The sequence below is a fragment of the Lithobates pipiens genome, unplaced genomic scaffold (assembly GCF_037356315.1).
Source record: "Lithobates pipiens isolate NorthernLeopardFrog02 unplaced genomic scaffold, aLitPip1_a1.2 Scaffold_10, whole genome shotgun sequence".
Taxonomy (NCBI): Eukaryota; Metazoa; Chordata; class Amphibia; order Anura; family Ranidae; genus Lithobates; species Lithobates pipiens.
This window is the reverse complement of record NW_027507686.1, coordinates 200,668,429-200,683,667: the sequence shown is the minus strand read 5'-3', so window position 1 is coordinate 200,683,667 and position 15,239 is coordinate 200,668,429. Positions and strand designations below refer to the sequence as shown.

General features: G+C 43.1%; 1 protein-coding gene across 3 annotated transcripts in view; it reads right to left on the bottom strand.

Annotated features, from left to right (window-relative positions):
• The window catches only part of BBOX1 (gamma-butyrobetaine hydroxylase 1), a 154,236-nt gene that overhangs the window by 24,966 nt on the left and 114,031 nt on the right, over positions 1-15,239 (bottom strand). For all 3 annotated transcript variants that reach the window (XM_077460841.1, XM_077460843.1, XM_077460842.1), the window contains exon 5: positions 7,796-7,901. In XM_077460841.1, coding sequence (XP_077316967.1) covers positions 7,796-7,901 — 106 coding nt within the window. The remainder of the gene's footprint in view (positions 1-7,795; positions 7,902-15,239) is intronic.

The window sequence follows — 15,239 nt, the reverse complement described above, 5'->3', positions numbered from 1 at the left end:
ATGGCACCTCATTGCAAAGAACCCTCTGAGGATCTGAAAAAAAGAATTGTTGCTCTACATAAAGATGGCCCAGGCTATAAGAAGATTTCCAAGACCCTGAAACTGAGCTGCAGCACGGTGGCCAAGACCATACAGTGGTTTAAAAGAACAGGATCCACTCAGAACAGGCCTCGCCATGGTTGACCAAAGAAGTTGAGTGCACATGCTCAGCGTCATATCCAGAGGTTGTCTTTGGGAAATAGACGTACAATGCTACCAGCATTGCTGCAGAGATCGAAGGGGTGGGGTCAGCCTGTCAGTGCTCAGACCATACGCTGCACAATGCATCAAATTGGTCTGCATGGCTGTCATCCCAAAGTGTCATTTCTTCAGTGTTGTCACATGAAAAGATATAATAAAATATTTACAAAAATGTTCAGGGTTGTAGTCACTTTTGTGAGATACTGTATATACTCTTAGAATGGTGTATGGAGTCCTGGCCACAGAAACCTGTGCTCAAATTCAAAGAGCTTGTCCATGTATTTAAACTATCATCTGCTTCCTATTATCTGCTTCCAGCAAACTTTGTAATGTAAAACAGGGATTTTTAGTTTACACATTTGCAATAGATGTTTAAGTTGGCCAACTGCATCAAAATAATCCTAAACCTGAATTTAGTGGCTCTCCCCCATCTTGTGTCTGTTTGCCCCAGGTTGGGATTGTATCCACAGAAGCATTTGCAGTGGCAGAGCAGTGTTGGACCTTCCATAAGAGGGATTAATTTGATGCAGTTGGCCAGCTTAAACGTATTATAATGTGTGAACTAAAAATCATTTTTTTTTATTGCATAGCTTGCTGGAAAGCGTGTATAGCAGTGTGCAGAGGGTTCATCCAGAATATGGAGTCCTGACTAGTCTCCTGATGATGCTATCTACGGCAAAACGCATTGGGTGGGGCCAACAGATGTGATGTCACCACGCCCAACGTCCGGTTATGGATCTGATGGTGTTTGCCATACAAGACGTTTTGAGGAGACTGTTTCATTACTTGCTTTTGTATGTGCAGGCTTTGTTTTTTTTACAGCAAATTGATTATTATTAGTGGCATTGCCCTATGGAGACTCCATGATATCCATGATAACTATATGGCAGATTTTTGAGATCCTATGTGGGGCTCTGTGATGGTGAGAGATTTCCAGTTTGGATGCGTACAGTTTATTGGAGCCTTTGAGTGCTATGTAATATAGCTTGGTGATTATTTCAATCTGGCATGCAGTCTGTGAACACAAAGGGACTCACTGTTTTTGGAGTCCTGGACACTTTTTTGGTGTTTGAAGAGCAGATTATTACATTACCTTTATGCACTTTTTCAGATGCATGTTTGTGCATTGTAAATATTTATTAAAGTGGTTGTAAACCTCAGTCATAAAATCTGAAAAAGGGCTTATATCGATAGTGTTTACTTGTTTATCTCCAAAGCTCTAAGTGTCGTTTCTCTCTGGTGCTTCGTTCTCTTGTTATCAGCATGATTCACTTCTGAGTTTTCCTGACACATGGGATAAATTTGTGATGGGGGGGGGGGAGAGCTCAGCACACAGCTTGTCTATTCAGAGTACAGCTCTGCATGTTCCTTTGTTCCTGTGCTGTGTGTGGAGGGGGTGTGTCACTTTCTTCCAATCAGCTCTCACACAGTGTAACTGCAGCTCTCCACCCCCTCCTCCCTGCTCACAGATGCTGAAGTATTTTTATCACAAATCTGCACTTTTGAAGGGATGTAGAGAAGAGTAGACTGAAGATAAACAAGTAAAACGTATGCAGGAGGATTTGTTTCATCTCTGTCTATCACATGAAGCTATTAATTTCACTGGATATGAGAGGGTTCACAGTCACTTTACGTTTCTTAAGTGCTGCGCAATATATACTATTTATTTTTATTTGGTATCACAAGTGTATGCTGGCTGCTCCAATGCCACGTACACACGAGTGGATTTTCCGTCGGAAAAATATTAGATGGTTTTTCCAGCGGAATTCCGCTCAAGCTTGGCTTGCATACACACGGTCATACAAGTTTGCTGAACTTTCGACCGTCAAGAACGCAGTGACGTACAACACTACGAAAAGCCGAAAAAAGGAAATTCAATGCTTCCGAGCATGCATTGAATTGTTTCTGAGCATCCATAGGAATTCTGCGCGTCGGATTTGCTACAGACGATCGTAATTTCCGATCAAAACTTTTTCCGACCGAAAAATTGTGAACCTGCTCTCAATCTTTTGCTGCCATTTTCCAACCAAAAGCTCTCATCGGTCTTTTGCTGGCCGAATTTCCGATCGCGTGTACACGGCATTAGATTGTGAACCTGAGCGTGGTAATTTCTACATATATTTAGAACACCTGAAGCCAGCCTTGAGTGCTGCAGTGCAAGGGGCATGCTAAAAGGAGGAGAGCAGAGTGAAAGAGAGATAAGTTTATCAGTGTGCTGCTTTTTATTTCATAGTGTAGTCACAGGGTGGGATGGGAAGGAGACCAGTTTGTGAAAGTGAATTGCAGCTGAGAACAGTCAGGGCCCTTCTCTGTGTCAAGCTGTGTCACAGAGCTGAGTAAATCTCAGGAATGGGTGGAAAAAACTACAAATTCATATGGCAGGTAAAACAGCTCTCATATACAGTATGTATTTCATAACTGTATTTAACTGTTTTCCTGGAGCTCAGGGTTGAAAAAACCAAAAGCTAATGTCTATTTGCATTTTTTTATTAAAACACATATGCCCTGAAGTTACACATTTAAATGAAGACTTTGTTTTAGTAGCTTGCACTCCTGGTATATAAACTCAACCTCTGCCTTCCTTTCACGAGACGCAACCAGGGAGAGGCAGTCATGTAACGTTGTAGTACAAGTTTATACAAGGGAAGAAAAGGCTTTGGAAAGATGAATTTCAGATTTTTGCTTTCTAATGGCATTTAACACTCACAATATAATGAACTACATGTGGTGATTCAATAGTCCATGATGTTTATATTGTCTGCACTTTATAATTACTGTTGTGCTTTTGTTTGTATTTAATAATGTCTGCAGGTTTTAATTTTAAGATAACATAAATCACACAATAACAGCAACATAAAAACGTCGGCCAAAAGACGTCATATACAGATTTACGGTCCAAGTGAATCCATACTGTTGTGCTTGCATGAGAGGCTGGGAACCGGAAAGGATTTCTGAATCCTATGGGTGTATGTAATCCTTGGCATGCTTACGTTATATGACCTCAGGCACACCTGTTCTCATGTATACAGTATTCTACCTATGTTTTTTCTTTGAACTTTTACAATGTTACCAATTAAGAGCATGTATGTTATTGGAGCAACAGCTAAATGGATTTTCAAGAGCTGTAGTGAGTGTTGGGGAGAGAGCCTTAAAGCAGGACTTTTCCTGTAATGTTTAACTTTCATCCAGAGATTTCCTCCAGTATTTTTCTGCCTCTAGATGTTCTCAGTCTGATGGCCAGCATCATTTAACTCACTTCCTGGGAGGCCAGGTCATCCTGGATTTACCTCAGCCACTTTCTCTGAGTCTAGGTCATGCTGGATCTACCTCAGCCACTTTCTCTGAGGCCAGGTCATCCTGGATCTATCTCAGCCTGTGACTGGACAGTGAAAGGAGAAGCAACACATTGATGAGCCAATCTTTCCATCACTCTGCTTTCTCCACCTATCCACATACTTCTTGTCAGCACATGAACAGGTTGGCTCCACAGGGACAATACAGGGACTCCAAGAGACTGATACCAAGAGTAGCGCTGGCCCCTTATAGATTCTGCTGATTTGTCCCAGGTTCTCTTCCCGGCTGGGTCTCCAGGCAGCCAGGCACACAACAGTTTCTCTCACAATACGGCAGTGAATGGTCTTTTTTTGCTTTATTGCTTGTTAAACTTGGATGGGGTGCAGGGAAGCTTTGGAATACTCCACAATTTAGTGCACAAATTATTTGGAAGACACTCTCTATTCTGTCTACTCTCTTCAGGGGCACCTGCTTCTTTGCAGAGACCAGCAAGGTATAATCCATTTTAGCAACACTGACACAGTCACACAATGGGTTAAACAGTACACAGTCATTAGGATCTCACCGAAGCCTCTACTCACTGCGTCTCCAGAAACTTGGACACCTCCTGTCTAATATTGGCTAGACACTATACCGTGAATCTCCAGGTCGGATCCTCAGGGCATCCCCTTTACTTGACTTACAACTGCTTCCAGGAAAAGCAGGCCCCCCAGCTTCCACTGAGCTGGGACCTCAGTGAACTCTCTGCAATAGCCCCCTCAAGCTTCCACTGAGCTGGGTCCTTAGTGAACTCTCTGACAGGCCCTTTAGGTCCCCCTGGGATGGGACCTTAGTGAGCTCTCTGCGGGCTTCAGCTAACTTGCCCAGTAAGCCAGCAGCCCTTCAGGCTGGGTTCTCCTTATCCAGGACAAGAACCCTGCTGCTCCAGGTCTCACACTTTTTATCTCCTTATCAGCCACCTACTGGACACTCTGCCCAGGAAATGGCTGGGGCCACATAAATATTCAGGCCCAGAGTCGGCCTCTACCAGCCCAGTACATTCTGGAACCTGCTAGAAGGCAGGGAGAAGTAGTTGAGCCTGCAGCTTGTGAGACCCAGAGTAGCCAAAACTAATCACACAGACACACTCTGCTCCCCTGTTTACAGAGGTGCCAAAAAGACGAAATTTACCTAAACGTCTCTAGCAGCTTATTCTAGGAGGTTGCTACAAGTTTAGTATTTATACTGTTTTCAAATAAGTTAAGGCTTGTTTACACAAGCAGAACTATCTAAATCCTTACTGCACTAAATTTATTTTCAGGGGATGGTAGAGTAGTAGCTTCCAGACATTTAGGAGGCAATACTGGGAACCGGGTGTTGCAGCACAGTTGCATTCACTAGGCGGTGGTACTGCCTGCCCAAATGTAACCTGTTGTAGAAATGTTAATGTGCTGCACCACAAAAATGGCAGCATATACTAACATGCCCATGTTAACTTGCAGCTTGGCAGTGGAGGTATAAGTGCGTGTGCAGTAAAACTTTGGCTTTAACTCTGTTTATTTGCCATTCCCCAGTCAGCCTTGTAAGTAAGACCATACAGCCTGCCTTATTTGCTGGTTGTAATATGTACTTGGCCTACCCCTTTCATTCACTTGATTTGAGTTCTTTTAGTTCTGGATGCTCAGCATTACATGAGGGTGTTAAATAGAGTGGTCTGCATGTGAATGCAGCCTATCAAGAAACACCCAATCCTCCAGACTAACACCAACCCATAAAAATATTTTCATATCAGCATAACTTCTCTCAATAGCTTACATCAGGTCTGAGGGCCCCTGAAAGGAGTACTGGGTGATGTTTTTGGAAGCTATGTACAGCGTCCTGCCAGCCCCTTCCACCAGCCATTATACAAGGTAAGTATGTCTGTATAGTATAATAAAGCACAGAGAACCACTGATGACATCACTGGGTCTAAAATAAGTTATTTAATGAAAACGGAAAGGTTTTATATAAAAAAAAAAAAAAAATCATTAGCATGTTGATGAAGGGGTTAGAGAGAGGAACTATGGCAGGCAAAGTATAAGCAGAATAAACTTCAGTTTTAAAAATCATTTTTTATTGAGAAAACAAAATTCTTTCTGTGTCACTGCTACACATTGTAAGGATTTTACCACAATGTATTAAAGATCTGTTAGTGGTTTAGCTCTCCAGTTAATAGGATAGACTATTCTAGTGCAGTTTAAATTCTTTCAAAATAAGTGCTAAGTGGAAAGATGTGCCTTTACCACAAATATATGATAAGTGAAAACTAGTCTATCCTTGATTTACCACCATGCCACCATACCACCATTTACCACCATGCTCAATGTAGACATCTAGGAGAAGCAGTGAGACAACTGCAGGAACAGGAGGATGAATGTTTATACCTAGGTCTGCAGAAGGCATTTCTTGTGCCAATGTTATATCGGGGAAACAACATTATATGAATGAAAAAAAAAAAAACTAGATTTTTTTTCTTATAACCCTCTGCTAATTGGATCTTCATAGATCAGCTGACCTTCTTTTTTCTGAAGTACGCACAGACACCACAAAATTAAACTTGGCCATACATGTATCATAATTCAGCCAATTCAGCACAGACAGGCCAAATTTTAATCCATGCATGGGAACCCTGGTTGTACACAAGTCACTCTAGCAATTAACTTGTGTATAACCAGCCCATTGAGTTTTTCCCGAACGATTAGTGTCGCCGGCTGCAGCCTGCAACACTTATGATTGAGTTGTGCCCCCAGGGAGGGCTCCCCAACTGGCAGAACACAATAGCACTGTGGGAGTGATTCCCCTGTCAACACTGGCAGTGTTGATGGAGGAATCAAGACATTTTCTTTCCTTCCACCATGGGAAAATTGCATAATCTATGGCTTGCCTGTAATCTCATCGCTATAATTTCATGTGAATTGTGGAGATATAAAGAGATTAAATGTCAGAATATGCATCTCAAATTAAGAGGGCTTATCCTCAAAACATTCCTAAAAAGTCCAATCCTAAAGTCCTGGGAATTGGCCCTTCAAAACATGGGGAAATCAAGGCAACAAAAGTCCTTAGGTGTATGATGGACACCAACCACCACCAAGGGATCTGGGTGTACACGCACTGGACAGTGGGACCTTCCAGATATAGAAGTCAATACACACTTGATTTTCCAAGTGAATATATGCTCCTCCTAATAATATGATCTGTGTTTTCATTTGTAATAGCAAAGATATGGAGGCAATTACAAGTCACTGGTGTAATATCCCCTAGTATACCTTATCGTCTATAGGAAGCTTATATTTTTCCAGCCTGGTCTAATAGGTGTCTGCATGCAGTTATTATGTAACTTTCCTTTCTTTGTCCCTTTGTACACGCACTGGACAGTAGGACCTTCCAGATATAGAAGTCAATACACACTTGTTTCCAACATGTAAAAAACTCCTGCACTTTAAACGTTCTACTGTTCCCCAGTCTGCAGGGATGACAAATGCTCTTCCAATCCACAGGAAAAAATAGAGAAAGGCTCCAAACAGTGTGATACCATTGAATTAAAAGAAGCCACCTAAATCTTATAGCATACGCTATCAACAAGACTCCCGAGAGTGAGGGATGTCAGTCCACTAGCACTATGGTGGAAAGTTTTACGTACCGTAGTTCCGACATTTTGTTCCAACATTTTAGTAATCTTCTTTATACTAATACAATTAATATGAAATTGTATACAAGGACTTTATATATCGTTCTTTTTTGTTTGCCGCTTGTATCTATTAGTGTGGCCTGATCTATCCAATTTGTATCTTATCTCCACAGGTAACATATACTAGAAAATGGATATGTAAAATCCTAAAAAATAAGTTTGATGGATCTTTAACCAAAATAGCCATAATGGCCTAAAAAAATAAATATAATTATTCGATTTTTATTTTCGAGTCAGCCTTATGGGCTGGAAAGGAAATCTACAGAAGGTGTAGCACTCAGACGGTAACTAACAGTCAAAACCATTGTACTATTCTTGGCTATATGAATGGTTCAAAAAGTTGTGAGACCTGTTTGCACCCTAAGTTCATCCAGTGCCTGACATAATAAGCTTGAATGTATGTCTATTTTCACAATGAGTGGATTTATTAAAAAGACCACTTATACCCTTCACCCTGTGAAGCGTAGTGAAAAAATGTCTCATTGACCTAAGAAAAGATCAGATTTGGGTATGCTATTGTTGCTAAATATCAAAGTCAAAAGATAAAGAACTTACTCCTGGAGGATACTGGAGAGCTGGATAATCCGTGTGTAGACTTAATTTTCCAGATGTGTAGGCCACATTGTTGGCATCTACTTTGTCTTGAACTTGCCATGTGTATCTGTAAAATAACCAACCTTTATTACTTTAATACAAAACTGTGTTATGTTTTTACTACACAAAATTAAAAGACATCATTTTAGGTTTTCCTCATCCAACAATACTATTTGTTAGAACTTGTAAAAAAGACCTTGCAGAGAGAAAAAAAAAGTGTGTGTAAAACAATAAAATAATAAAAAAATTGAACAAAGAACTAAAAAAAAAAACAACCTAGATCAAGGTTTAGGTCACTGGCAGGGTTAGTGTTTGTGTCAAGGTCAAAGGGCAGGATCAGTATTTATTTGGACGTGATTTTTAAAAAAAAATTAGTATCAGTGTCAGTTAATGCCAGTGTCAGTGTTTTAAGTAGGATAAAAAAAGCAAAATGTGCACTATTGTTTCTGGGCTGTACTACGGGTACATACAACAAATAATACACATATGTGGTATCGCTGTGATTGTCAGGAGCAGACACATTTATTTTGCGTTGTTCTTTGGTGGAAGGTTATGGTAGTAGCAAGAAATATACAGTTACATTTAGAATTTTTTTTTTTTTACTATTTTGGCCCAAAATTCGATAACCACTACCCTTTACCACCAAATGAAAGCTCAATTTGTCCTGAAAAAAGCTTAGTATAATCCATCTGGAAGCACAAAGCAGTAGTGATGATACTGTATGTATAGTTGTACTAACACATGTCAAAGTTGCAAAATTGTGCTTAGACATTAAGATTTGTTTACCCTTAGGCAAGAAGGGGTTAAGGAAACACAGAATGCCAATAGCTGTTGGAAAAGGAGGGCAACCACTGTAGCACTAGAACAAACATACTAGGGTGGTATGTACGTTACGTACAGTAAGTATACATCTTGGCAACATGCACACTCTGACACCATCCTTATGCACACCTTGGTGGTACAGCGGGCTTCCCTTCAGATTGTCGAGCCAGGCTGACATCTTGAATAGGCAGCATTCCTGTTCCACCATATCGTTTTTTTCTTTCAAATCAGTACTCCTATTCATAGTAAATTCGTAACATTATTAGGACTTACCCATGTACATGTTGTTTATAGCGTCTACTTACCAGGCTGGGGCAACACAATCCTTTCATACTGGTACCCTAAAAGTAACAACCATAGGTACCTTTAGACTTAGTACCTAATACCCACCCCTATCCCTTTATTTATATGCATACATGCATGTATGCATATCTATTGCCTATATTTGCATACATATATATGTGTGTGCATCTGCATATGCATACACATACATTTTCCTATCTAATGTGCTGTTTCATCGTATTTCATTAGTTCCTATTTAACAGTTACCCCACCAGTCATTGTTCTATCATAACGTACATGTAGATACATTGATGTTTTGAATGTGTGTTTTTTTGGTTCTTACCATGCATCTCTTACTAGTAATTGATTTTACGTGTTTTAGCTCTATATTTGATTTTTAATTATTTGTTTCATCTAGTTCAGTCTATTTTTCCTTGTCCCCCCTACCTAACCCCTCCGATTTATATTTACACACAATTTTATCTTTACATGTATTATTATGTATAAAAATTGTATTGTATTTGATCACTAGATTCCCCCTTTTTATATGATCAATATATTATTGTTAGAATTGTTCCCTGTCCTTCCCCATCACTGCCACTAAATGGCAGCCTATATAAAGGAATTATGCCTCTGCATTCTTTAGTTTGACAAAGGAGCACACCTGTCCCCTCCATCAACCGCGCGCATCCTCAGAAACGCGTTGCATCACCTCCGGTGACGTCAAACGCCGCTGCGGGCCATGAGCATTCCAGCCCTCCTCCCTGGATCCATCTTCATACACAGAGCTGGTGGACGGCTTCTACAGGGACCACGAGTGGCAAAGGCTGCTGGGACCAGTGTGCAGGACTTATCTCTCACATGCTAACATGATTTTACCTCAATGTGAGTGTTTTAATTCCTTGTACTATATAAAACGTATACTGTCTACACTTAGGAGGAGCCTCTTCTTCTGCTTTTTTTTCCTACATGTTTGGAGTGTGCTTCCGCATCCCCCAAGAGGCCTGCCCTGAGTTGTGGACTGTCATCTCATACCATTAGATATCATCATCCATTTTACTCATTTTTGTACTTTATTCCTGAACCCTATGCCCATACATTTACACAGAATATAGTTTCTGGCATTTTGGATTGCAGTTTGCGCCACATACTCTCCTTTTAGTAGCACTAGAACAGCATACTCAAGGAGTACTTGAACATTGGGTCTTGCAAATGTAGTCAGATGAAGGCAAACCTGAAACAAACTCTATACCCCAGATGGACACCCAAATGAAAATCAAACGAGTCTACGATAGATTTCATTGTAGATAAAAGGTCCTATTTAAAATTTGCCAACACTATTTGGGAACAACACCACTTCCCCTTTATCAGGGCTCAACATGGGATAAAACATGGATGCCATGCCATCTTTTTGAAGCCAGGTAGTATTGGCCCTTTAAGGGGGGGCGTGTGCCACTCAGCACATACTTCTGTAATTCACATAGAAAGCTGCTGCTGACCGATATCATGCGGCGGAGTGATGTCAGCAAGCAGAGATTTTGGTGCTGATGTCATTTCTCTGCATTATAATAGTTAGCAGCAGCTTTCTATGTGAATTAGTGTGGTTTTGCATGGACATATCAGTATTTTTGGCATGCTACGTATGTGATTTTAATGGTGAAATACTATACTATTACCATATATGCTGGCTCTGGTGTGAGCATTTTTGTTTGCTACCGCTTGGATCGGTGCTGGGAACTGGAGAGGAGAGCACTGTGGATGGATGCCTTCATGCTGCCAAACAAGCCTACTTTGTCTCTCTTATTAATACCTTGTCATCCAGTCCCCGTCCGCTCTTCTCAACCTTTAACTCTCTGCTTCATCCCCCACCCCCTCTTTCCACTAACTCACTCACTGCCCAAGAGATTGCCAATCATTCAAAGACAAGATTGATGCAATTTGTGAGAACACCTGTGACCCACTGTACGTATATCTTCCCCACCCAACATACCTTGCCTAACAGCACATTCAACACTCTCCTCCTTTGAATTGGCTACTGCTGAAGAGATTAAAAAACTTTTCTCAGATGCCAACCTAACCAATTGTCCCTTGTATCCTGTTCCCTCACAACTACTATGGTCACCCTCTTCTTCTATCCTATGCTCCCTCACTCACATCTTCAATCTCTCCCTCTCTAGTGGCACCTTCCTCTCCCCTCTAAAACATGCGCAGATCACTCCCATACTTAAAAAGCCCTCACTGGGCCCCACCAACCTGAACAACTTAAGACCCATCTCATTGCACCTATTCTCCTCTAAACTTCTAGAACACTTAGTCTAGAACCGTCTTCCTCAGTGAAAATAACCTTCTTGACACCTTACGGTCTGGCTTTTGCTTGCAGCACTACACGGAAACTGCCTTACTAAAACTCACTAACGATTTACTAACTGCTAAAACCAACAGCCAGTACTCCATACTCCTACTCCTTGAGCTCTCTGTGGCCTTTGATACTGTTAACCACCCGTTCCTTCTAAATAAACTACATTCCCTTGGCCTCAAAGATTCTGCTCTATCCTGGTTCTCTGCCTATCTATCACAGCGCTTCTTCAGTGTTGCCTTCAACTCTGTCTCCTCCTCTCCATTGCCCCTTTCTGTGTGTGTGTGTGTGGGGGGGGGGGGGGGGGGTGGGGTGCCCCCTAAGGCTCTGTTCTTGGATCCCTTTTCTTCTCTATGTACACCTCCTCCCTTGGTCACTTGATAATCGCCCACGGCTTCCAATACCACTTATACGCCGACAACACTCAAATCTATTTGTCTACTCCTCACCTCACTCCTTCAGTCTCCTCTCACATTACTAACTTACTAACTGGCATATCAGCATGGATGTCGCAGCACTTCATTAAACTAAATCTCTCTAAAACTGAGCTATTAATATTCCCCCCACCCGTGCCCCCCTCCATGATTTTTCCATCAAAATCAACAATGCAACCATCAGGCCCTCCCCTCACACCAGGGTCCTATGTGTAATCCTAGACTGACTTGTCACTTCAGCCTCAAGTCCAATCGTTGTCAAAAGTTTGTAGAATTCACCTTTGTAGCATCTCTAAAATGTGCCCCTTTTTAACAAATTTAATCACCAAGCTCCTCATTCACTCCCTTTTAATATCTCTTGCCTTGACTATTGCAACTCCCATCTCATTGGCCTGCCTCTCCATAGGCTATCCCCTCTTCAGTCTATTATGAATGCTGTTGCCAGACTTATCTACCTTACCACCCGCTCAGTGTCTGCCAACCCTCTCCTCCAATCCCTACACTGGCTCCCAATCACCCAGCAAATTAAATACAAAATACTAACTACAACATACAAAGCCATTCACAACTCTGCCCTAAGCTACACCACCAATCTTGTCTACAAATATCACCCAAACCGTCCTCTTTGCTCTTCTCAAGTCCTCCTACTCTCAAGCACTCTCGTCTCCTGCTCCAATGCTCGTCTCCAGGATTTCTCCAGAGCCTCTCCCCTCGCTACCTCAACCTGTCTATCCCCTACTCTTGCTACCTTGAGACGATCCCTGAAAACTCATCGCTTCAGGGAAGCCCATGACGTCTCCAACTAATCTTTTACCACTTCCATCAGCTCATTCCTCACAGTTACAATCTTTTTTTTGTACCACCTGCCCCATCCTATTATATTGGAAGCTCTTCTGAGCAGGGCCCTATTAATCCTCTTGTATTTTATTGTATTATAACTGTATTGTCTTCCTTTTATATTGTAAAGAGCTATGTAAAATTTTGGCGCTATAAAAATCCTGTATAATAATAATAATAATGCATAGGCTACCCTGGATGACGTTTAACCACTTGCCGACCGCCTCACGCCGATGTACGTCGGCAGAATGGCACGGGCAGGCATAAGCACGTACATGTACGTGCTTTGCCTCCCGCGGGTCGGGGGCCCGATCGGGCCCCCGCCCGGTGCCTGCGGCGGTCGGTTTTCGTTCGGGAGCGATCCCGGACGAGGGGACGGCCATTCATTCATGGCCACCCCCTCGCGATCGCTCCCGACGAATGGAAATCCCCGGTGACATCACTTCCTCTCCTGTAATGTAAACACAGGAGAGGAAGTGATGTATTCTCTCCTCCGTGTCGGTATTTTTCGTTCCGACACGGAGGAGAGCGGATCAGTGAGTTGCACCAACACATCCCACACACAGTAGAACATGCCAGGCACACTCACACCCCCCCTTTACCCCCCGATCACCCCCCCAATTACCCCTGCCCCCCAGTCACAGTGACACCAATGTCATTTTTTTTTTTTTTTTTTTTTTTTTTGCATTGGTGTCATTTGTGACTGTAATAACTGTTAGGGCAGTTAGGGTTAGCCCCCTTTAGTTCTAATGTACCCCCCTAACCCCCCCAATAAAGGTTTAACCCCGTGATCACCCCCCGTCGCCAGTGTCACTAAGGCTGGGTTCACATTGCAGCGGTTTATGAAAACGAATGTGATTCGCACCGCACTGCAGTGCAAATCACATCCGATCTCTGTGCGATTCGAGTTCAGCCATTCGCCGCACCCGCCGCACCCGCCACACCCGCCGCACCCGCCGCAAATTCGCACGGGACCCTTTTTTTGGCCCGCAGCAGAATCGGATCGCATGGGTGTTCACACCATGCGATCCGAGTTTGCAGATCGCACTGCGATATGCGAACTGATCTGGGGGTGTCAGTAACATTTCACTGACACTCCCAGCAGTTCGCATAGGGCAGTGTGAACTGCCGCTGGGAGGCATGCGATGCGGGAACCCGCCGCGGATTCGCGGCGTTTCCGCATCGCTCCAGTGTGAACCCAGCCTAATAAGCGATCATTTTTCTGATCGCCGTATTAGTGTCACAGGTGACGCTAGTTAGGCAGGTAGGTATTTAGGTTCGCCGCAGCTTTTTATAGCGCTAGGGACCCCCATATACTACCGCATAAAGCCCCCTGATTGCCCCCTAGTTAACCCTTTCACCAGTGATCACCATATAACTGTTACAGGTGACGCTGGTTGGTTAGTTATTTTTTTATAGTTTCAGGGCACCCGCCATTTATTACCTAATAAAGGTTTAACCCCCTGATCACCCGGCAGGTGTCATTTGTGACTAATAACTGTTAGGGCAGTTAGGGTTAGCCCCCTTTAGTTCTAAGGTACCCCCCTAACCCCCCCAATAAAGGTTTAACCCCGTGATCACCCCCCGTCGCCAGTGTCACTAAGGCTGGGTTCACATTGCAGCGGTTTATGAGAACGGATGTGATTCGCACCGCACTGCAGTGCAAATCACATCCGATCTCTGTGCGATTCGAGTTCAGCTATACAGATAGTATGGCTGAATTCGTGTCGCACCCGCCGCACCCGCCGCAAACTCGCACGGGACCCTTTTTTTGGTCCGCAGCAGAATCGGATCGCATGGGTGTTCACACCATGCGATCCAAGTTTGCAGATCGCACTGCGATATGCGAACTGATCTGGGGGTGTCATTAACATTTCACTGACACTCCCAGCAGTTCGCATAGGGCAGTGTGAACTGCCGCCGGGAGGCATGCGATGCGGGAACCCGCCGCGCATTCGTGGCGTTCCCGCATCGCTCCAGTGTGAACCCAGCCTAATAAGCGATCGTTTTTCTGATCGCTGTATTAGTGTCACAGGTGACGCTAGTTAGGCAGGTAGGTATTTAGGTTCGCCGCAGCTTTTTATAGCGCCAGGGACCCCCATATACTACCGCATAAAGCCCCCTGATTGCCCCCTAGTTAACCCTTTCACCAGTGATCACCATATAACTGTTACAGGTGACGCTGGTTGGTTAGTTATTTTTTTATAGTTTCAGGGCACCCGCCATTTATTACCTAGTCTCACTAGTGTACCCCTAAATTTAGGGGTGTCTACTTTCTAAAATGGGGTCATTTGGGGGGGGGGGTTTGTGCCATCTTGGCATTTTATGGCCTTCAAAACTGTAACGCCCTTAGAAAGCCTGAAGGCGGTGCTTGGTTTTTGGGGCCCCGTACGCGGCTAGGCTCCCAAAAAGTCCCACATATGTGGTATCCCCGTACTCAGGAGAAGCAGCAGAATTTATTTTGGGGTGTCATTTCACATATGCCCATGGCATGCGTGAGCAATATATCATTTAGTGACAACTTTGTGAAAAAAAAAAAAAGTTTGTAATTTTCCCGCAACTTGTGGCAAAATATAAAATATTCCATGGACTCAACATGCCTCTCAGCAAATAGCTTGGGGTGTCTACTTTCTAAAATGGGGTCATTTGTGGGGGTTTTGTGCCATCTTGGCAT